The 22,899-nt window shown below is 42.1% G+C and overlaps 1 protein-coding gene across 1 annotated transcript in view; it reads right to left on the minus strand.

Annotated features, from left to right (window-relative positions):
- Positions 1-22,899, minus strand: part of LOC126456435 (ATP-binding cassette sub-family C member 4-like) — a 166,621-nt gene that overhangs the window by 32,072 nt on the left and 111,650 nt on the right. The window contains exons 16-18 of the mRNA XM_050092185.1: positions 18,826-18,932; positions 13,634-13,757; positions 6,006-6,179 (exon numbers count right to left, since the gene is read on the minus strand). Coding sequence (XP_049948142.1) covers positions 6,006-6,179; positions 13,634-13,757; positions 18,826-18,932 — 405 coding nt within the window. The remainder of the gene's footprint in view (positions 1-6,005; positions 6,180-13,633; positions 13,758-18,825; positions 18,933-22,899) is intronic.

A 22,899-nucleotide genomic window follows, 5' to 3' on the forward strand; every position in this document is an offset into this window, starting at 1 on the left:
ACTAGACTACCATATGTAGTGGCTATATAACCCTTCGAATCATCAATGGCAGTTCTTCCAGCAGGAGAGGAAAAGTCACCGGTAAGAAACGCCGATAGTTCCGGGCTGTTACGCGACGTGCAAAGAACACTGGTTCCAAATTACGATCGCCAATTGTCCCGGCCCACACATTCCAGCTGAAACGAAGGTGATGATTCGCTGTCACCATACCATTAGGGTTCTGCATACTTTCCCACAGATGACTGTTACGAAAGTTGAATATACCATTCCGCGTAATTATGGCCTCATCTGTGAATGGAATGGATGACACAAATCCCGGAATCGTGGTTGCCTGGTGAAGAAACCAGTGACAAAACTGCTCCTGGTGTTGAAAGTCTGTCGCTATTAAGTAATAATTGTCATGGAGAATGTTCCACAAGGTCGTTTGGCTTACCCTGTACAGGCGGGCCAACTGCCTGGTACTGACACGGCGCTCGCCTTCCGCAATGTTAATCACATTTTCCTCCAAGTCTGGTGCCCGAGCCGGCCACGGTGGCCGAGCGGTTCTAGGCGGTTCAGTCTGGAACCACGCTGCCTCGGGCATGGATGTGTGTGATGTCCTTAGGTTAGTTAGGTTTAAGTAGTTCTAAGTTCGAGGGGACTGATGACCTTAGATGTTAAGTCCCATAGTGCTCAGAGCAATTTGGATCAGCCATCTGGTGCACGAACATTTCGGGTACGTCCTTCATGATTTGCTGCTTACTGAAACGACCCTGTCTCAGACAACGGCGAAACATTGTTGCTGAGGTTGTTGTCGGCGGGGATAGGTCTCCTGATACAAACTTGCAGCCCACCGCCCGTTGCCATTTGCCTTTCCGTAAGTGAAGACCATGTCGACAAGCTCTCATTGTGTACAACGCTGTGTCACATCCACTACAAGGCGAGTCAACAAGAGAAGTGACTCGGATACAACATTACCAAGTACTATGGTAGGAGAGGGCACCAGTGGATGACGTATGAAGAACAGTACCACCCTCCAAGAGGAAACCATGCGCACTGTAACTGTGACTGCATGGTACAGCGCTTATTAGACTGCAGTCTCTGTAACAAAATATTACTGAATAAATGGTCTCTGTCATGTAACCTATGCATTTCCGGACGTAAGTTCATTAGATCTTTTTTGTTCTGTATCCTCTCATCGATCAATCTCTAGAGCTTGTACACAGTGGAAAAAATCACTCTGCATAATTTCTCTGCCGTCTTGTCTTATTTGTTTATGTAACGTGATCAGGTCAGGGCCTTCAGGCTCTCTCTTACATCGAACCAGGACTTCCCACGTACATAATATTTTTATATTACAGTTGCTTAAGAATTAACAATAATTTCAATAGAGCAAACAGTAATAAAATGATCACAATGTGTGTAGAGAGTACATCATTAAACAGTTCTCACTTAGAATTAACAAAAGTTAACACTAACAGCACTTCTACTACTACTGCCGCTGTCACTAATAATAATAATAATAATAATAATAATAATAATAGTGATTATAGTGATAGTGGTAGCGAAAGATTCAAAAAGTACTTATAAGCGTACAGAATGATTTATAAGATATACAAAATTCTCAGGAAGAAAAATTAAGGTACATTGCACCAGATAAGAATACTGGGAATGAGAAGGGTTGGAAACAAGGATTCAGTTAGGTAATGATTCCGTACAGGAATAAAAGTAGACATTATCGTTGCGTTATAGACATGTCATTAACGGTCGTTAAAGCTGGAGATATTCAGTTCTTTGATGTAATGATGGAGGTCATTCCAGAATCGCATTCCTGATTCTAAAAAGGACGTCGAGAAAGCGGTTGAGTGACTGAGTTGCACAGAAGTACTTTCATCAGAACGAGTGTTTCTGTTATGTTCAGACCAGAACGTTAAGGTCGATGAGAGATATGAGAGACTTCGTATGTTGATAAGACAGCAGAGGAGACAGGGTGGCTGGCCGAAGTGGCCGTGCGGTTAAAGGCGCTGCAGTCTGGAACCGCAAGACCGCTACGGTCGCAGGTTCGAATCCTGCCTCGGGCATGGATGTTTGTGATGTCCTTAGGTTAGTTAGGTTTAACTAGTTCTAAGTTCTAGGGGACTAATGACCTCAGCAGTTGAGTCCCGTAGTGCTCAGAGCCATTTGAACCATTTGATACAGGGTGTGTGGAAATCCCTACGCTTGTCTCCATGTTGTCAGGACATGAAACAAATAACTAAAATGTACAACTATACCATTCATGAAGGAGGTTGTATTGTATTGTATTGTATGTTAACCGGGGGCCTAGAAACGACGGAGAGGCTCCGCAGCAGCAGTGGTCCACAACCCCACGACGACTACCTCAGTCCACTTCACCCCTCCACCGCCCCACACCGAACCACTCTTTCAGGGTTATTGTGCGGTTCGGCCCCCGGTCGTCGGTAACAGTACCATCGGCACTGCGCAGTGAAGGTATTGACTGCGTCTTGCCGCTTGTGTACTTTACATACGACCAGAATTTCTTCGGATTTTCTACCAAATTTCGAGACAATGTTTCGTTGTGGAACCTGTTAAAGGCATCTCGCATTGAAGTCCGTGGCAAATTTCGCGCGTCTGTAAATTTTAGCCAATCTTCGTGATTTCGCGTTCTTCTGAACTTCGCATGCTTTTTCCGTTGCCTGTGCAACAGTGTTCGGACCTGTTTTGTGTACCATGGGGGATCAGTTCCATCTCCTACCAATTTATGAGGTATCAATCTCTCAATGGCTGTTGCTACTATATCTTTGAATTTGAGCCACATCTCGTCTACATTTGCATAGTCAGTTCGGAAGGAATGGAGATTGTCTCTTAGGAAGGCTTCTAGTGACACTTAATCCGCTTTTTTAAATAAATTTTTTTTGTTTGTTTCTGGTGGATTTGGAAGAAACGGTATTGAGCCTAGCTACAACGACCTTGTGATCACTAACATAACAATGCTCTCACCAGTCTGCGTCCGTGGCGCGCTGCACGTTTCGAGCCGCCGTTCACCTCGGTGGCGGCGTTTGTAGAGACGACCTGCAATCAAGTGTAGCAGAAGAGCCGCCACGTTTACATCGATCGACGTTCGAATCTCGATGGTCTCGTGCCCACTGCAGTCGTAACTGACGATATCGTCGGGTCAACTTGTAAACACGTCGGCGTGGTCTGCTCAGGAGCTCTGTGATCAACAACGTAAGTTGAACGGTGTGCTCCGAAGCACATGCGTGAACCAAAATAGTGCTCTTTCGGAAGATATGCCATAGATCACCATCTATCGTACTTTGCAGTGCAGACAAGCCTCCGAACCCCACGTTCTGTGAAGAGTCGTGGACGTACAACCATTTAGCGATTTTTACCTCATTGCGCAGATGCTCACGACAGTAGCACGTGAAAATTCTACCATCTTCACCATTTTCGAGGTATTCGTTCAAAGGCTCTGCGTAATAATAATATGCCCTTTGTTAACGTCGCCTATCTCAATGGATTTCCCCATTTGCAGCCCATATCTTCGCTAGGGTGATCCCCCGTCCGTGTCTGCTGCGCTAACAAAGTTTTGATACCGCGTCACGCGCCCACAACACCATCAGGCGGGGTACAGCGTACGGCTTATCAGTGTATGCTCCATTGCTAGTATGCAGTGCACCTTGAGCCGTGGCGCGGTCGACCGTGCTCTAGCTTTAATCGGGGTTCGATATCTCGCGATAAATCGCAGCTCGGATGAGTAACTCTGGAGCAGCTAGTCAAAAAAGGGCACACTGTGGCGTTAGAAAGAAGACAAACAAACAGGGGAAGGAGACGGGGACAGACTGTGTGAGAGAGGTGGAGAGAGAGAGAGAGAGAGAGAGAGACGGCAGAATTAGCGCTTCCTCCCGTCGATAAGAGGTGGAGCCATAGAGCAATTAGCCTTACGCAGGGCTGCTGTGAGTGTTGTCCTCTGTGGACAGACAGTTGTATGTGCCGGCTGGGTCCTACCAAGGTGAGTGGAGTATGTTTACAAGTGGCACGTGTTTGTTTGACTCCGATCCACGAGTGGATCGCACTTTCGGCAAAGCAGAAGCTGTGTACTTCCCATCGAAGGTACCGCTCCGGAGATAGCTCTTGGATACATTTATTTGTTGTGGTGAGCGCAGCGCGGTTAGCTTGCAACGGGCTAAGGATGCCTAGCATCTTTTCTTATGAAGTAAATATTTTGGTCATCTAAATCCTTGCTTTAACATGCGCCAATTGAGGTGTTGTGTTTGTTTTAATATTTCAAATTGTCGTTTGGTTTGGTAATTAACATGTCTAGCTCCTTCTCCAATTAAGTAACATTTCTGGGAAAATTAAAAGCCTTGTCTTTAAATCCGGTAACTAGGCCAAAATCTGGTGTTATTACGGGAAAAGATATTTTATTCACGTCGCTGATTATTTTTGTGTTAATCAGGAAACTGTGTTGATGTAAGGTCAAAGTAACAACCATAGAGGTAGAAATGTGCGAGTGGTGCCACCCGACTGGCCAGTTTAAAATTAACCCGCCACATAAACGGTGTAGTTTTCGTAACGCCATGTTGGTGTCCACTTATTGTAAAAGGGATTGATCTACGTGCAATTGCATTGTTTATCTTTCAAGTAACTTAATGTTTTGATAATTGCGAATATTTGTTGTCTTTATTGTAAATTTTACCTAAAGACATGAAAGCTTTGAAAGTTTTCTGACAGATGTTTTAATCTACTGTAGAGTTATTTAATTTTTTTGAGGTTTAGGTTTAATGCAAGGCCCTGCGTAAATATAAATTTAAACTGTCATGGTTCTGCAAGTAAAAGAAAGCTTTGTCTAGAGTTCAATAAATGTCATTAACTGTGATTTGAAATTAAAAGTTTGGGTATCCAGTAAAATAAATAAATTTTTTGAAATAGTGTTTAAGATCTTTGTCCCAGCACGTCATCTACTCCGCAAACTTGGAGCTACTTGTTTGGTTCAGAATTACTATTTGGCTGTTTAATACTGTGTAGAATAATTTAAACTGTAATATTTTATGAAACACCGGACCACAACTATTTAACTGAGCTTTATTTATTGGGAATATCCCATGTTTACATGAAAAACACACAATATTTCACAACACATTTATAATTTAAGGAAAACTGCATGCAATATAAGAAATTACAGTGCTAATTAATTGGAAAGAATGCAGCCGGAATTTGTGTGTTTATATTGAGTGTGACGTTTCGTTAAGTGAACTGAATATCAAAGCAATTTTAGATAGTTACTGGTTCCAGAATCGACGTTAGTAGATGGAGAGAGAGAAAGAGAGAGAGAGAGAGAGAGAGAGCGAGAGTACCTACAGGGTGATTACACGATGATGTTACAAACTTTCAGGGATGATGGAGAAGGGTAAATGTACCAATTTGAGGTAAGGGACCCTGGTCAGAAAACGACAGAGCTGAAAATTTTATGTGAAAATCGTTCTGATAGCTCTGACAGTGGACCTCTTTTACTCCAAGATCTTTCAGTATTTTGGGAGGAGATAGAATGGACCAGAAGAAGAAGAAGAAAATGTCCAGGAAATATAGGGTCTGAAGTTCATACCTTAGCAGCTATAAGCAGCAGTGCTAATTTGCTACTGCCAAATATCTCTATCCTACGGGGAAAGTGCTCTCAGATCTCAGCGTATGTATTTTAGAGCCCATGTTTTTATCCAGACTGCCTCCTCCCAGGATATGGAAACCGAAGCTCTTGCAGCAGAAAAGGTTGACTGTCAGCGGTATCAGAACGATTTTAGCTTATAATTTTCTGCTCGGTCGTTTCCGGAGCACGATTCCTTACCTCGGATTGATACGTTTACCCTTCTCCATTGTCCCTGAAAATTTGTAATATCATCGTGGACTCACCTTGTGTAACACGCAAGACGTCTTCTACATTCTGACTTTACAAGCTGAACTAAGATGTGTGTACATGCACCTGTCTCACCACAGTAGCAATTAAATCACTTTCACCGTCGTTTCCTCACCTGGTAAAGACTCCAAAGCAGGTTCAGAAGGGATCTTGGTGTACTCAAGGACTCTCTCCACTGACGTCATCTGGCTGACCACTTCAGTCATTTGCATAATCCCATACTGAAGCATACCAGTCAGAATGAGTGACTGTGAAATTGCCAGACCCACACCGGAACCACCGAATGAACCTGTGAATTAATATCTCTGTAAGTAGTAGACATACAACGTTTCACTGAAAGTTGGTTGAATGATATGTGGGAAACTCCTACGAAATGGTCAGAGGTCTTAAAAAGATGCAAAATTGATCAAATGTTTATATGGTCATTTCTTTTTTATTTTCTTAGTTACAGACACATTTTCGTGTCAGATGTTTGGTCTGTTTCTTTATTCTTTTTTGCAGATTTCCAGTTTGGTTTTACAGATAATTTTTGCTTTTCAAATGTTATCTTCTGATGGCTAAATGAAATGCTCAAAATGTCTACCATTAGCTCTAACACAACCTTCTAAATGCCTCATCGTTGATTGCCTTACTCACTTCCATATTGCAGTTGCTGCTGTATCTGCTGAAATACACTCCTGGAAATTGAAATAAGAACACCGTGAATTCATTGTCCCAGGAAGGGGAAACTTTATTGACACATTCCTGGGGTCAGATACATCACATGATCACACTGACAGAACCACAGGCGCATACACACAGGCAACAGAGCATGCACAATGTCGGCACTAGTACAGTGTATATCCACCTTTCGCAGCAATGCAGGCTGCTGTTCTCCCATGGAGACGATCGTAGAGATGCTGGATGTAGTCCTGTGGAACGGCTTGCCATGCCATTTCCACCTGGCGCCTCAGTTGGACCAGCGTTCGTGCTGGACGTGCAGACCGCGTGAGACGACGCTTCATCCAGTCCCAAACATGCTCAATGGGGGACAGATCCGGAGATCTTGCTGGCCAGGGTAGTTGACTTACACCTTCTAGAGCACGTTGGGTGGCACGGGATACATGCGGACGTGCATTGTCCTGTTGGAACAGCAAGTTCCCTGCCCGGTCTAGGAATGGTAGAACGATGGGTTCGATGACGGTTTGGATGTACCGTGCACTATTCAGTGTCCCCTCGACGATCACCAGTGGTGTACGGCCAGTGTAGGAGATCGCTCCCCACACCATGATGCCGGGTGTTGGCCCTGTGTGCCTCGGACGTATGCAGTCCTGATTTTGGCGCTCACCTGCACGGCGCCAAACACGCATACGACCATCATTGGCACCAAGGCAGAAGCGACTCTCATCGCTGAAGACGACACGTCTCCATTCGTCCCTCCATTCACGCCTGTCGCGACACCACTGGAGGCGGGCTGCACGATGTTGGGGCGTGAGCGGAAGACGGCCTAACGGTGTGCGGGGCCGTAGCCCAGCTTCATGGAGACGGTTGCGAATGGTCCTCGCCGATACCCCAGGAGCAACAGTGTCCCTAATTTGCTGGGAAGTGGCGGTAGGATCCTACGGTCTTGGCGTGCATCCGTGCGTTGCTGCGGTCCAGTCCCAGGTCGACGGGCACGTGCATCTTCCGCCGACCACTGGCGACAACATCGATGTACTGTGGAGACCTCACGCCCCACGTGTTGAGCAATTCGGCGGTACGTCCACCCGGCCTCCCGCATGCCCACTATACGCCCTCGCTCAAAGTCCGTCAACTGCACATACGGTTCACGTCCACGCTGTCGCGGCATGCTACCAGTGTTAAAGACTGCGATGGAGCTCCGTATGCCACGGCAAACTGGCTGACACTGACGGCGGCGGTGCACAAATGCTGCGCAGCTAGCGCCATTCGACGGCCAACACCGCGGTTCCTGGTGTATCCGCTGTGCCGTGCGTTGATCATTGCTTGCACAGCCCTCTCGCAGTGTCCGGAGCAAGTATGGTGGGTCTGACACACCGGTGTCAATGTGTTCTTTTTTCCATTTCCAGGAGTGTAGTTCTTGAACACGCTGGTGAAGATTATAAACATTCGCAAGAGATTGTCTATACACTTGAGCCGTGTGTGACTCGCCTTGTCGTTCATAACTTGACATCATGTAATAGCGATAGTGGCGCCTCGATTCCTTCGTGTGTTAATGGTGACACTCAGTTACTAGTATTGTTTGTCTGCGAGTGGCAGCAGCAGCAGTTATCGATAGCCAATACTGTGGTACTATCTTTGGTGCCACAGCTAGTATTCAGGGTCGTCGTGTGTGTCAGGCAGTTTGGCTTTGGACGGTGCAGCGAGGAGGTCTGCAGCGCTAAGGCAGGCCGGGACTGCTGGTGGCGTGCAGGCACTGTCAGTCCGAGGGGCTGTAGCTGACGATCGAACCCAGGACGTTTGAAGTTGAGTGAACCTCCACTGTTTGAGATCTCGCTGTTGTTTGCGTGTCACTGCTCCCGTGGTCGGTGAGACCCGCCTCAACAAGTGGAGTCTGTCATGTTGGCAGAAGCTATTAGCCGCGTTCTACTCCTTGATGTTAGTTTGGATTTAATATTATTCTCATTAGTGAAGTGCAACGAGCGGTATTTTCTACCTTGTGGCCGCTAACGCCCCAGTTACCTGCCCTGGAGGTTAGCGTACTTTTACGGCAGTGAACCTTGATCCTGTCTGACATGGCATGTAGTTCGACAGTCTCTTGATTTGTGCTGTGCATATGTTTTTGGGAGGTCTGCCTTGGTTCTAGTGTTTCCTTCGGCATTGGGTGTGTTTCTGAAGATGTGGTGCTGTTCGTCTCTTCGACCTTGCCTAAAAATATTCCATCGTTGTACCGGTGATCGGACGTTTGGCGGATTGGTTAGTCGGTCGGTCGGCGCTTAAGCTATCCCTAGTGTGAGTTGCCATCCTGTTACGTGAGTACAACTCTTGGTTGCCTGTCTCACCGCTTACACAGCTGTAGTCATCTTCCTCAGGTCGATCCAGGGAGCACTGTCTGTCGATCACTCCGTCTTATTTGGACAAGTTGTCATAATTGTTTAAGATTTACCCTGTTTTAACATGTTATTGCCTTCCTCACTTGTAATTCCGGCCTTCAGCCGTCAATTGTTTGTAACACTGCTTGTGGCCTTCAGCCGAAAAATTATTTTCAATTTTCTCTTACTAAGGCGTGCAGCCGTCACTATAGCCTGTTACAGTTCGTTAAGATTGTTTTAAAAAGGTTTTAGTATTTTAACATGCAACTGCCTTCCTTACGTGTAATTCAGGCCTTTAGCCATTGAGTATTCTGAAAATTGCTTGTGGCCTTCAGCCTCCAATAATTTTGAATCCTTTCTTAATCAAGCCTTCAGCCATTAATTGTTTGTAACATTGCTTGTGGCCTTCAGCTGACAAATAATTTTCAGTCCTCTTTTAGTGAGGCCTTCAGTCGTCACTATAGCTTGTTAGAAGTTATTAAAATTATTAGAAATTAATTTAGTATTTTTAAGGTGTAATTGTCCACCTTATTTGCAACTCAGGCCTTCAGCCGTTGTGTATTCTCAAATTGCTGCTGGCCATCAGCCGTTAGTTGTTTGTAGCATTGCTTGTTGCTTTTAGCCGACAAATAGTTTCAGCCGTCACTATAACTTGTTACAATTATTAATATTTTCAAAAGGGTTTTTGGTATTTTTAACGTGTAATTGTCCACCTTATTGGTAATTCAGGCCTCCAGCCGTTGTGTATTTGTGAAACTGCTACTGGCCTTCAGTCGACGAATAATTTTGAACATTCTTAATCAGGCCTTCAGCCGTTGATTGAGTGTAACATTGCTTGTGACCTTCATCCGACAATAACTTACAGTTCTTCTAATAAGGCTTTCAGCCGCCAGTGTAGTAAAATCTTTTAAAAATGATTGTAGAGAGTTTTGTTTTTTAAAAAAAAACAAAGTGTATATGTTTTCTGTGCAACCAACGGTAACTGATTAGGCCCCGTCCACACCTTTCCTGCTTACAGTAAGTCCTACGTCTCAACACTATGTTCCCAAAAATAAAAATCCAGTGTACTGAGGTCAAGAGGAAGTCAAGCTGTTGCTTCCCCACGACCTATCGCTTCTATCTGGGAAACGATGATTTAAAATTTTTCTTCCTTGGAGTGCAAAACTGCAATTGCGAATGTTGACTTTCCTCGCCACCTTCTCGAATAAGGATTCCAACATATACAGCAGCAGCTAGAATACTCGGGTGAGTAAGACAGCCAGTGATACGGCCTTTAGGAGCTTGTGCTGGAGCTAATGGTAGACGCTTTGAGCATTTCATTTAGTCATCAGAAGATAACTCTGAAAAGAAAAAGATAACTCTAGATCCAAGCTGGAAGTTTGCAAACAAATACACAGAAACGAAGCAAACATGCAACAACAAAAATTGTCTGCAACTGAGAAAAAAATGAGCATATGTTTATGTGAACCTAAATGCTTCTCTTTAAGTCCTCTATTCATTCCCCAGAGATTTCCCACCTATTAGTTAACACCTCGTATACGTATTTATGCACCCAGTCACACAAGAGACAAATTTGGGGAATGACGAAAACACTATCTTATAAAATGATTTCATACTTCGCGGAAAACAAGAGAGGAAATTTTGAGTCATCAAGAAACAAATGAATGAAGTCTGAAGACAAAAAAAGAGCGGAGTATGAGAACTGGAATTAGAGCACATCAGTAGAGTGAAAAAATTGATTCACAGCAGGACGTATTTGAAGTTATGTATCAGATATATTGGGGGTGAACAGAAGTCAAATCTCATGACTTCTGGTGGGACTGTGAAGTAAAGCTGTAATTTGTTAAAATTATAACGTAAATAGGAGTGCAATTTGATAGTTCTTTACGGATAGCGAGCAGAAATAGAAAAAGTTGAAACTAGAAGCAAGTGAAATGTGATGCTACAGAAACAAGTTAAAAACTATGTAAACATCTAAATTAACAATTTAATTCATAAGGAACAAAACAGAGAAAAATATGGTGAAAAACATTGCAAAAGTAGAAAATGGTTAGTGGAACATGAAGTAGAACTGCTAGGATTGATGCATTTAGCAGTCGAGTGAACAGTACTAGGGAAATCAGTAAAAAAAGGCGATCTGATTTTAAAATTCCTTCAACGTTGTAATGGACAGAGCTGGAACACTAGTCTCGATAGGTGAAAGACGTATTTGAAGCAGAGCTCCTGAGAAGACGGCAGCCAAATATGCATGCATAGCGAGGTGAATGTTGGCGAGCAGCATCACAATCGTACGTGCAATCCATTTCAGAGTCCAAAGTGACTTACAAGCGTAGCAGAAACGACTGAATGAAAGGAAGGAGAGAGTGGGAGCCGCAACGTACAAACTGGTCATTGAACTCCAGTTAGAGAAACTTCTGGCATCTAAGTAGGATAGCCATCTGGCTTCTAGTGATGAGCTGCTCGCAGACTGGGTGCTCAGGCAGACAATGCCTCCTTGCCGGGTGAATACTACCTACACACACTGTTCATCATCGTCAACTTTCGAAGACACTACAGTAAGCAGATATGTCTTGAAAAAATCGACAAGCAACAGGTTCTTGCAAAGGGATTAAATGGCGACCTCTAAGAAATTGATAAATTCATATACATCGATTCCGTTGGACCTGTTCAGGGACTCAGAGTGAACGTAGAATGTTATCTCCAGGAATGCACGAAACTCAATGATCCAATCGTTATAGCCTATAGGAATAACTTTGCATCAGCCTGAAATTTATTTTATTGTATCTATTTTATTGAAACAGATACGAAACGCACATGGGAGACGAAATTTATTTCAACATGATTCGGGAGTTGATTTGCGACATTTAGAAGGAACTATAACGAAAAGAACTTCGTCCTTTCTCAAGCAATACAGTAATCAGATATACTAGTTTATGAGTGGTTTAATTTTTCACCCGAGGTGTTGTACAGTTGAACAAAAAAAGAAAGTAACCGCGATAAACTAATGAAAACTGATGAAAAATCGAACAGCAATCTTTCGTACCACTGTCTACTCCATCGTGTCACAGAATTGACAATGACAGTAACTTTGCAAGGAATGGCGTACAACAGTTCTTCGCCGTCAACGCAACTGAATACATTATATTTTGCTCATGTACTAAACAAGGTGTTCTGACCATAATCCTATGTAAATTCGGTACTGATTTTACGTGATTTTTTTAAACGGATTGTATTCATTAATGGGCGGCAAGGTTCCTACTGTTAATCTGCCTTTAGTTAGCAGTAGATAGTCATAATTGCTTTCCATTAGAAAATTCATATTGGAAGTAAAAATTAATTTTGAAAATCAGCACTTTCAGACTGAAAATAAATGTGCTCACGTTTCTAAAACATTGGTCACATTTACTCAAATAATGAATATGTACCTACCGAATTTGTGTCACGTACACAGAAAATTGTGCTCTATCTATTGCTAAGCAATCAATATAATTCTTGGATATGATTCTCTAGATTCCAAAATATGATACGGTTGATATCTAAAAGTGATATTTTGTTGCCTACTGCCTAGTCATCAGCCACACACTAATGAATCGCGGGTACCGTCTTCCTGCAACACATCAGACGTAGGTCACACCTCCAACAGTAAACACAATGCTGGAAACGAAAAGCTTCCAAGCTAAAAGGGAGTATATCGAAAACAGAAGAGCCATAAAGCTACGCCTGTGACTAAAGCGGTGGCAAGCAAAGAAAATGAGAAGAAGAAGGGGAGGAAAGATTGACGAGACTGAATCTGATTCCGACATCTCTTTGAAGACAGACGACAGCATTGATGATGTCCATCCCTTTGAAGAATCCACGCAAGATTCTATTGTTATGACGAATGCAGTTCACGTAGGTGACGAAAATTACATCTTTGCTAAATTTCAAAGATGAAAGAGGAATTCGACAGGTACAAATATTTCTGCGCCATATAAAAGGTACTGAAAAATGACCAAAATTTATGGTTTATGGTTCTAGACTCTATGGACAAGGACAAAATAATTTTTAAATTAAATTAAAAAGACTTTTGTCTTATTAACAAAAGTGTTGTTACAGTGAATTTGTCGGTTCCTCATATTGCTATTGGGATAGGAAATATCAAACGTGCCACCTGTTTTGAGTTTAATGGCCCTGCTAACGTTCATGAAACAAAATAACACAGTGATTCTCTTTTGTGTATGTCTCATTTTTTGTGCTAGTGTAAATATATTAAGTGTAATTGCTAACAGTTCCTACCTATTGTCGATTAACTTTATAAAATTAAAAATAGGAAAAACAAAAAAAAAACACATTTTTGTACTTCACTCTAATGTATGTTTCACGCCACAAATACATCCTACACACATCCCGGCCAGGATAATCCCAATTACACAAATTTATTGTTTAGTTCTCATTTTTAAGAGCACAACCTTCTAAATTCTTTGCAAATAAGATTCTCATTGTGTACCATAATTTCGACCAGCCGTATCATGCAGCAGAAGAGAAGTGTTTCACAGTTGCGAAGATGAACAAGTGCTCATAGAACTTAATGCATGTTTACCGAAGTTTTTCTCTTCGGATGATCATTCCTGTCGTATCCCTGAATATTGACTGTTCATCCTGGGACACCCTGTTTACTAAACTCATGAGATGTTAAACATGTCCTGTGACATAATAATTTAAGTAGGGCTCTCACCTACAGAAAGGACGAGGAAACTGTAGGTGACGATTGTAACGAAAATGCTGCTGAGGAAGTCCAACCATATTCCAAGAGTTGATCCGTTTGTTACATACAAGAACCATGCAGAGGTATGACGATCCTAAAAAAGAAGACGTAGATTAGTGATATTATTATTACTATAGAAAGAAAGGCTGTCAAGGGAAAGAGAGGTAATGACATAAAATATCTGACCATCTAACGTTTCTTCAGTCTCCTGATTTTCAAACCTGTACCCAATGTCCCATGAATCGAGGGGATGTTACACTGTTGTTGGTGACTCGTCCTCAGGATGGTGTCAGTCTTCCTACATCCCCGTCTGTCCAATGTAGGAAGGCTGACACGGCATGTGGTGACAGCTGGTTGTTTGTCTTTTGCATTGAAAAAGAAACTACCTATTGCCTGAGGAACATAGAAAAACACAGAGAAACCCTTTGCCTTCAAGATGTTACTTATGTTATTTGATGTTTCCCTACAAAAGATAATATGCACCATTTCTTTTCCAGTTGGTCTGTGTTTTTCATTGGGGACAGTAGGGACGTGTCTTGCTTCATCTTTTTCTCTAAAATTTTATCAATGGTGTTGGGGTCATATTAATTATTTGTGGCTATTGTTTTTACTGTGTTAAGTTCCTGGTCAAAGTCTTCTTGGGACATGGGGATAGAAAGGAGACTGTGGATCATGTGATGGAATGCTGCATGTTTGTGGGCTGTAAGATGTTGGGAGGAAGCCGGGATGAAAGTGTCAGTGAAGGAATCTTTTCGGTAAATTTTAAATTTATGCTTGCTGTCTTCTATCTTTAAGATAACGTCCAGGAAATTTATCCTTCCCCCCCCCCCCCCTCCCCAACTCCATGCTGACTTTTATGGCCGGCCGGAGTGGCCGTGCGGTTCTGGGCGCTACAGTCTGGAACCGAGCGGCCGCTACGGTCGCAGGTTCGAATCATGCCTCGGGCATGGATGTGTGTGATGTCCTTAGGTTAGTTAGGTTTAATTAGTTCTAAGTTCTAGGCGACTGATGACCTCAGAAGTTAAGTCGCATAGTGCTTAGAGCCATTTTTTGACTTTTATTATGTTAGTGTGCCTCTGGTTCATATCTTCCACAAATTTTTATGGAGTTGTCTATACACAAAGAATATCATCTACGTAGCTGTACCAATACACATGTTTTACCAGTGGTTCTCTCTTAAGAAAATGGGTCTCTCACTTATTCCTGAACGTTTCTGCTAATAAGGGGGATAAAGATGAGTCATTGCATTGCTTGATTGTAATATCTCCCTTGAAACTAGACGTAATTTTGATTTAAACAACATTCCACTCCACTAGCAACGCTCAGCTGCTCTGGGTGTATGTTGTATGAATACAATGATTGCGACACAATATACAGTATACATAGTCTTTCACTGGAATACATGTGAACAAGCTATGCACATCAAGAGAGACTAATTTTGCATTTGTTGGAACTTTAACATATGTTGACTTGTTAACAAAAATACAAACAATTCTTATTGCTATATTTCCCTTTGAAGTTCAGTTTCTTCTTCAAGATGGCGTTGATTCTCCTGGCAGTCTTGTGTACCGGAGCTTGTATTGCAGATACTGCAGGACGGACTGGAGCTTCAGTAAACCATACAGCTGTCGTGCCCTAGGGTTCATTTCCAGCATGCTCTTACAGGCATATTCAGAAAAGATGTTGGAGCACTTGCTTACTACCTGCTTAGCCTGATCATTGTAACTAAGTGTTGGGTTTCTCTGTAGTGTTTGTAGTTGCACTGCCTGGAAAAAATCCTCTACTTCACTTGCAAAATCTGTTTTGTTTAACAGAACTATAGTCGCACATTTATCTGTCCTAGTCTGGCAATTAGCTCACCTTTATCCTCCTTACTAGTAGTAATGTTCATAGACAGGTGGGAGACTGATTTTCTTAAGAGAGAACCACTGGTAAAACAAGTTGTGTATTGGTACAGATATGTAGACGATATTCTTTGTATGTGGAAAGGTTCCAGTTGACAACTCCGTAAATTTGTAAACGCAAAACGATGAAGAAGCAAGTCTTGCTACATTGGACAGACGGGGATGTCAATCTGTACCAGGCTTAAAGAGCACCACAGAAGCTGGAGATTGAGAAGCGTGATTCAGCCTTTGCATACATTGCCCGAACAATAACCAGAAATACATAATGGATGTACGGTACAAGTCTTACACACAGAGGAAAAGGGGGCCAAACTCAACCAATTAGAAATTTTTGAAATTAAAAGACAGGTGTGTATATCCCCACACACATTATCAAACAAGCAAACCAAGTTCAATTATTCGCTTCTTTTAGATGAGATCACAACTCCAGGATAGAAGGAAAACTTTTGGCTCCAGTTCTTCGTAGTTATGAAGTTCTTGGTTGAGGCATAACTTTAGTCAGGTCATTGTAGTGTAATTGCTGAACGTGTAATAATGTATGTGATTTGTTAAAAATGGTCATTGCCGTAATTGTATATTAAGCTATGGCTCGATACCTTAAGAAGCTGAGATGATTATCTTAGCCTTGTCATTATGTTTATCTGTGCATTACTGTCTTTGGGAATCAGTAATGTATTTGCAAATGGGCTTATAACCCGAAACCTACGTTGTGCAATAATATTAATAATGAAATTGTGAAACAAGGCCAAAAAGTGTTTGTTTAGTTAATTCACAATGTTTCGCCAAGAATACATAGTTCGTTCAATTAAAATGACTTTTGAAATAATAAACTATTAACTTACTTTTCTACATCTGTCCCTTTTTCATTTGAGTGACGACTATATAAAAGAATGCGATGTTGGTGTGGAAGAGACAAAGATGTTCCTGGTAACGTACTCCTGCAACCCAGCAGTGTATGGAAGTGAAAAATATACTGTCGGAAGCCTGGAGAAGAAGAACATGGAGGCACATGCAGTGGGACGCTCTCGAACAATGATAAAACTTATGTGGACATGAAAATTGCGAAATGAAGAACTAGTAAAGGATGGGGGAAAATTTCTATGAAAGACCGTTATCGGAAGAAGAGAAGTGTTATTGGGAAATCTACTGCGGCACCTAGAAATACACTGTCTGACAAAGCAAGTGAAGCACCAGACGGGGAGGAGGAAACGAAATGATTCTTAACGGTTCGAGGACGCATGTCCAGTTATTTCAGTGAATACAATGTCGAATAAAATTGACAAAGGTCTTCGCTGTATGAGCCCACTTATCTGCTTGAATTTGCACCCCGTTTGGTATGGATGCATGCATTGAGTTGGGCGTGGAGGTTGCTATAAAGCCGTTGAATGACTTCCTGAGGCAAGATGGCCCACAGCTGTTGCTACTGATCCTTGATAGCCTGGATAGTTGCACTGGTACGGAGCTGACATCCGGGACGGTCCAACTCGTTTTCTGTCGAAGACAGATTGGGGCTCTTGGTGAGCATAGGTGTACCTCAACATTACGCAGAGAATTCTTAGAGACATATGCCATGAGTGGACGAGCGCTGATCTGTTGAAAAATGGCAACACGATACAACCTCATGGGATGTAACAACCAGGGTATCTGTGTCGTATCCTTACGCCGTCAGAGTTTCCTCAGTCACTGCCAGACGCGACCTTAACTCATACCCGGTAGTTTCCCATACTGTGACATCAGGAGTAACACCGCTTGTCTCACCAAGGCATTTGATCTCTGAGACCTCTGCCAAGTAGCTGCCACATTCCCCACTATGGTCATCCGGGATTGAGCAGCACCGCAAAATATCACTGAACACAATGTGATGCCATTCACAATTAGAGTCCATGCTCTCTAGCCACACAAAACACAGCCGTGTTTGTTGTGGCCTCAATGACAACCTACGCATGGGACTGTATTTCCTACACATGCAATTGGTAGCCTCCGACCAATGGTGCATGATGACACAGAAAGTACTAGGGGATGCGTTACCTGTTTTAGGATGGTAGTCGCAGATATGAAGGGTTCATGAAGTACTTGGTGCACAATACAGCGATCCTTTATTGTGGTTGTCAGGTGTGATCGGCTGGAACACTGATGACCAGCATGCCTGCCCTCACATCCCCATCCCATCCACTATCAGGCCACTGTCCCATCCGAAAGCTCCACGGATCTGGGCACAGTGCGATTCACCCAGCTGGCCAAGTGGAGCCCCACAACAAGGCTCCTTCACACTCTCTCAGGCGCTGATAACGCTGTCTCAGACGGTTACGCGGAATCTCAGGTTCCTTCACAGTGATCTTTCAACATCTGACGCTCATCACGCCTCTTATGTACCCTACCAGGCCTGGTAACAACACTAAACATGAACAGCGCAAGTGTACTCTGGTGTCCCTTCTACCCTTCACGGAGAATCCCAACTCTAATCATTGACATACATGCCGACGGTGTGTACGTATACGAAGTTTCTTCGACATCCGACCATGCCTTCTGGGTGCTTCACTTTTCGTATCAGGTGGTGTAGTATACTAGGTGCTGGAAGGAAAACACAGTGACAAAATAATGCAATTAGACAAAACTACAACACACATGACGCATTGTGCAGGATGGCTTTAGTAACTACGTAGAGAACAAAAGATTATCATAAAGTAGGAATCTACGAAGAATAGCTTCAAACCAGCCAAAAGAATTATGCTTTTATAATAAATAAAACTCGGGTAAATGTCTCTTAGATGTATGTTTCAATCAAAATCTTCGTTTATACGACAATGTTATCAAGTACGAGAGTTTAGAATCATGTCTTCACAACAGCTAGGAATCACCGCAACCGCAATTTTTAATTTGCAGTCTAGGAGATCCTCGACGTCCTCTTAAACCCAGTGCCTCGAAATCGGATTTAACATGAGGTGAGAGACGATTTTTCATTTTATCCAGGAGACTGAAATGAGTAGCCCGCAGAAAATTCTAACTGGATCTGCGTCCTTAGCCAGTAGTATTCTTTTCACAGAAGTAGCAGCGAGCGTTCTGGAATTCTGCTTGAAACCAGCTGCTATCGTTCTCCATGAAAGGGTCGGCATTTAATGCAGCTCTACACACGCCATTGAGGAAATTACATATATATGTTCAGTAGTACCCGTCAACATCTTTCCTCGAATCTTTAGAAAATATGAAATATGTATTAGCATAGGCTACACATAATCGGCTGTATAAGGAGGCACTCACCTGGTGGGAGTCGAATTCCTTTCTGACGATGTCCTGAATGCCTGATGCTCTAATTGTGGCCAACCCATTAAGTGTGTCGGAGAGGTGAGAGAACACGGGGCTCCTCCCTGAAACGTCACATCACACATGCAATGCGAGAAATGTTTTCGCATACGAATCGCTAACGCCAGACTGCTGATATATAGTTATTTCAAAATTTTTATACAGTAACCTATAGAGTAGTTAATGTCTGAATGCCGACAAACTGAATTTTTTCCACTGTCTCTTCGTTATCCTATCATCAGACGGCAAATGACTAGCATCCATAACAGACACTAGTGAGCAAGAAATCGAATTTTTAGCAATCACTGATCACGACATTGCTAGGCAATGCCAAATCGAGTTCTGATCACTCTTGCTATCTATGAAATGTGTTGCAACTTTTAGTGGCTTTGTGTGGTAGATATGTATGGGACAGTGATTGAAGTGGAATAAGTTTCAATTTAAATAGATGCCACTGTTAGAGAGACACATTTCAATACAAATATCACATGCAGTGTAGCTGCTGATTCTATGTACACATCTGGGAGGACACAAGTTGTTAAATATTATGCAGCATGACTGGGGCGTAATTCTAGAGTCAGTATACAGGAACGTTAAATTATTGTTAACATAATGAATAATATGTTGCAGACGACTGTCGGCTGTCACGGGATAAGCAAAATGCCGATTCGTAATAAACTAATGTTTGTTGAACAAATCACAGTTTGTTTCATACTGAACCTTAAGGATGATACCTTTTTACCAAGAGTGGACGGCAGAATCCATTAATGAAACTACAGACTGTCACTGTTTTTTGTAAATGTATTTCTTCAACATTTTAACTGTTCCACAGAAAGAAACAAGACACAAAGAAAATTTTGAAAGTTCCCTGCTAGTTTCGAGTTATATTTTTTGCTCAGTATATTTTTCTTTCCGTAAGTCACGGCAATTATATTTGCAGTATTTTGTGTGATTCTTCTATGGTCAGCTTCGATTGATCGAAATAAACTCTTTGTGCAATCTCTTTGAGTGTTGTAAGGCTACCGTTGTCGATACCATTACCAAGTAACCGGTTACACACACCTCCTTCGGTTAAATACCATATCACTGGCCTTCATGAAGGATCATGTATGTAACGGTTCGCACCAAAAGGGCGGGTAGTCATCCCATCAGATGGGAGTAACTTTAGCGACGCAGTTCAGTCTCCGACGAGCGAACAATGACGACGGTCGAGGTGCGGCCACAGTTTCGGAACGGTTTATGCTAATTTGAGGAAAATTTGCATTGTTAACATTTTGAAGATTTAACGGAGGAAGTAATTCTGTAATTGTGGAAGAAGTTTTATAAGTGGAAGTGAGATCTCCAGATACTGCCAGTGTTACTGCAATAAATGCTACGTGGGTGTTTCAGGAGTAGCGAAGTGACCGTTTATGTTATCGGGTCCTGGAAGAAGTTATATTGTGCATCAGTAAATCAGACTAACCTTTTAGAATGTACTTTTCAAGTTAAAATCTGACATTGTGGCTAGACGGCGTAAATGCTTGAACTTGCATATGGGAATGATTACGTGCCTTTTTTGTTTTCATAATTAACAAACTTTGTTTCCATGGAATAACTTTTACCATTTCACAAATATCGTTAAATATAGATCGCTATAATCTTAAGAACGAGCGCATAGGTAAGCTGCGTTACATGGTAGAATTCAATAACTGTCTATGTATCTGGATTACTCAACATTACTCTCCTCATATTTTTCTGGCAGTCAAGTGAATCATTAAATCACGAAGAGGGCTATTTCATGTATCAGTGCTTGCATGTAAAAACAATAGTTTTCGGTACAGAAGTAACCGTAGACACTGAACAGACACAATGTTTCAGAAAAGAGAATTATGAGAACGGGAACTGTGCATACGTGGAAAACGGTTTTCATCACATTTGTATTACGCCGCATAGGAGATTGCTTAATTGCTTAAACATGATATCGTGATGCATCACGTCTGAGAAACTAATGGATACTATTATTGAACAAAGCGAAATCTATTCTTGCCAACATAACGAAATAAATTTTATGCTAACAAATGAAGAACTAAAATCATTTATTGGTATACTGCTTCTGAGTGGTTATCAAGCTTCCCCATGAGACTATATACTGGGAACAGGCTCCTGATGTCGGTGTTCCTTTAGTCTTCAACTCCATGTCAAGAAATAGGTTTCAGGAAATAAAGAGATTCATTCATCTCAATGACAACTCCAAAATAGACAGAAACGACAAGATGTACAAACTGAGGTTGTACTTTGAAATGCTGAAAAAGGAATTTGGTAAATTTGGCGTATTTCATTCAGAACTTTCAATTGATGAAATGATGGTACGTTATTATGGCAAACATTCAGCTAAAATGTTTTTAAGGGAAAAGCCTATCAAATTTCGATATAAAATTTGGTGTCTTACAAGTTCCAATGGCTTTCTTTATAATTTTTCGCCATATTGTGGCAAGACTGACAACAAACAGGGGCCTTTAGGTGCAAGGGTAATAAATGAACTAACGAGCATGATTCCAGAATCAGAGTATCGGAATTATAAGCTTTTCTTTGACAACTTTTTCACCAGTGTTGATACACTGATCACACTCGGAAAGAGTAAAATGAAAGCTACAGGAACAATAAGAGAGATCCGAACTAATGCATGTCCTTTGATTGACTCGAAAAGAATGGCAAAAGAAAAGGAACGAAGATTCTATGACTACAAGTTTGACAAAGAGAACGAAGTTCTGGTTGTGAAATGGAGTGACAACAAACCAGTATATGTAGCGACAAATTACAGTACTATTACTCCTCTGAGTTCTACTAAAAGATACTCACGGGCAAAGAAAAAGGAAATATCTGTTACAATGCCACATCTCATTGAAAAATACAATGCCCATATGGGTTGCGTAGATCTACTGGACGAGCAGATATCACTTTATAGGACGAGGATAAGGTCAAACGAATGTTGGTGGCCATTATTCACACAGATGATAGATATCTGTGTGGTAAACACATGGCGTGCATACCAAATTGCTAACTCTAATGAGAAGCTCTCACTTTTGGATGTCCGACGGAGAATAGTTATGTTTTTCCTATCAAAGAAAACAGGATCAGTACCAAAACGCAGAGGACCACAAGCAAGTAAATTGATGGGAGGACGGGTGAGCACAGATGTACGACTAGATCTAGGAAATCGTTTCAAAAAAATGGTTTTGAGCACTATGGGACTTCGCTTCTGAGGTCATCAGTCCCCTAGAACGTAGAACTGCTTAAACCTAACTAACATAAGGACATCACACGCATCCATGCCCGAGGCAGGATTCGAACCTGCGACCGTAGCGGTCGCGCGGTTCCAGACTGTAGCGCCTAGAACCGCTAGTCCAGGAAATCATTTCATTGTGCCAAGTAAACCACAGAAGAGGTGTGCTTACTGCAAGAAAAAAACAACAAAAATTTTTCATAGGTGCAATGTTGGTGTACACGACAAGTGTTTTGCTTCGTTTCATACTGAATAGACATTCAATAATATTAAAACATTCTTTATTTTTTATGTTGTTTATTACAATATTATGCATGGAGAATAAGGTTGTGAATTTGAATAGCGCATTTGGCCAATGTCCCAAAAATGGGACAGTGTAGTTTTTGTTCTAATAAACTGAAAATTTTCAAAACGACTTTTTATTCAGTTAATCACTCAATGTAAAGTATTTATGTATAAAAGTTTGCAAAAAATGATCCGATAGAGTTTGGCCCAGCAATGGGTTAAAATGGCTGGAGAAACAAGAGCGGCGCAAGGGCGACACTAGCTGCTGGGACAGACACCACAGTTTTACATGTGGCGGCCGGATGTATTAAATCTTTTTTTACCTCTGATGTATAGAATAGGCACCAGGCTATCGAAAACTCGGAACATGCTTTCTCGTCACAGTGTTACCGCATTTCAGGGTGAAAAATGTATACCTCACTTTACACTATTGAGATGGCTCTCTTGGAAGGCAAAATCTGAGAATTTCGGCCGAGGGGCGATGG

This window comes from Schistocerca serialis, chromosome 2 (genome assembly GCF_023864345.2).
Source record: "Schistocerca serialis cubense isolate TAMUIC-IGC-003099 chromosome 2, iqSchSeri2.2, whole genome shotgun sequence".
NCBI classification, from domain to species: Eukaryota; Metazoa; Arthropoda; class Insecta; order Orthoptera; family Acrididae; genus Schistocerca; species Schistocerca serialis.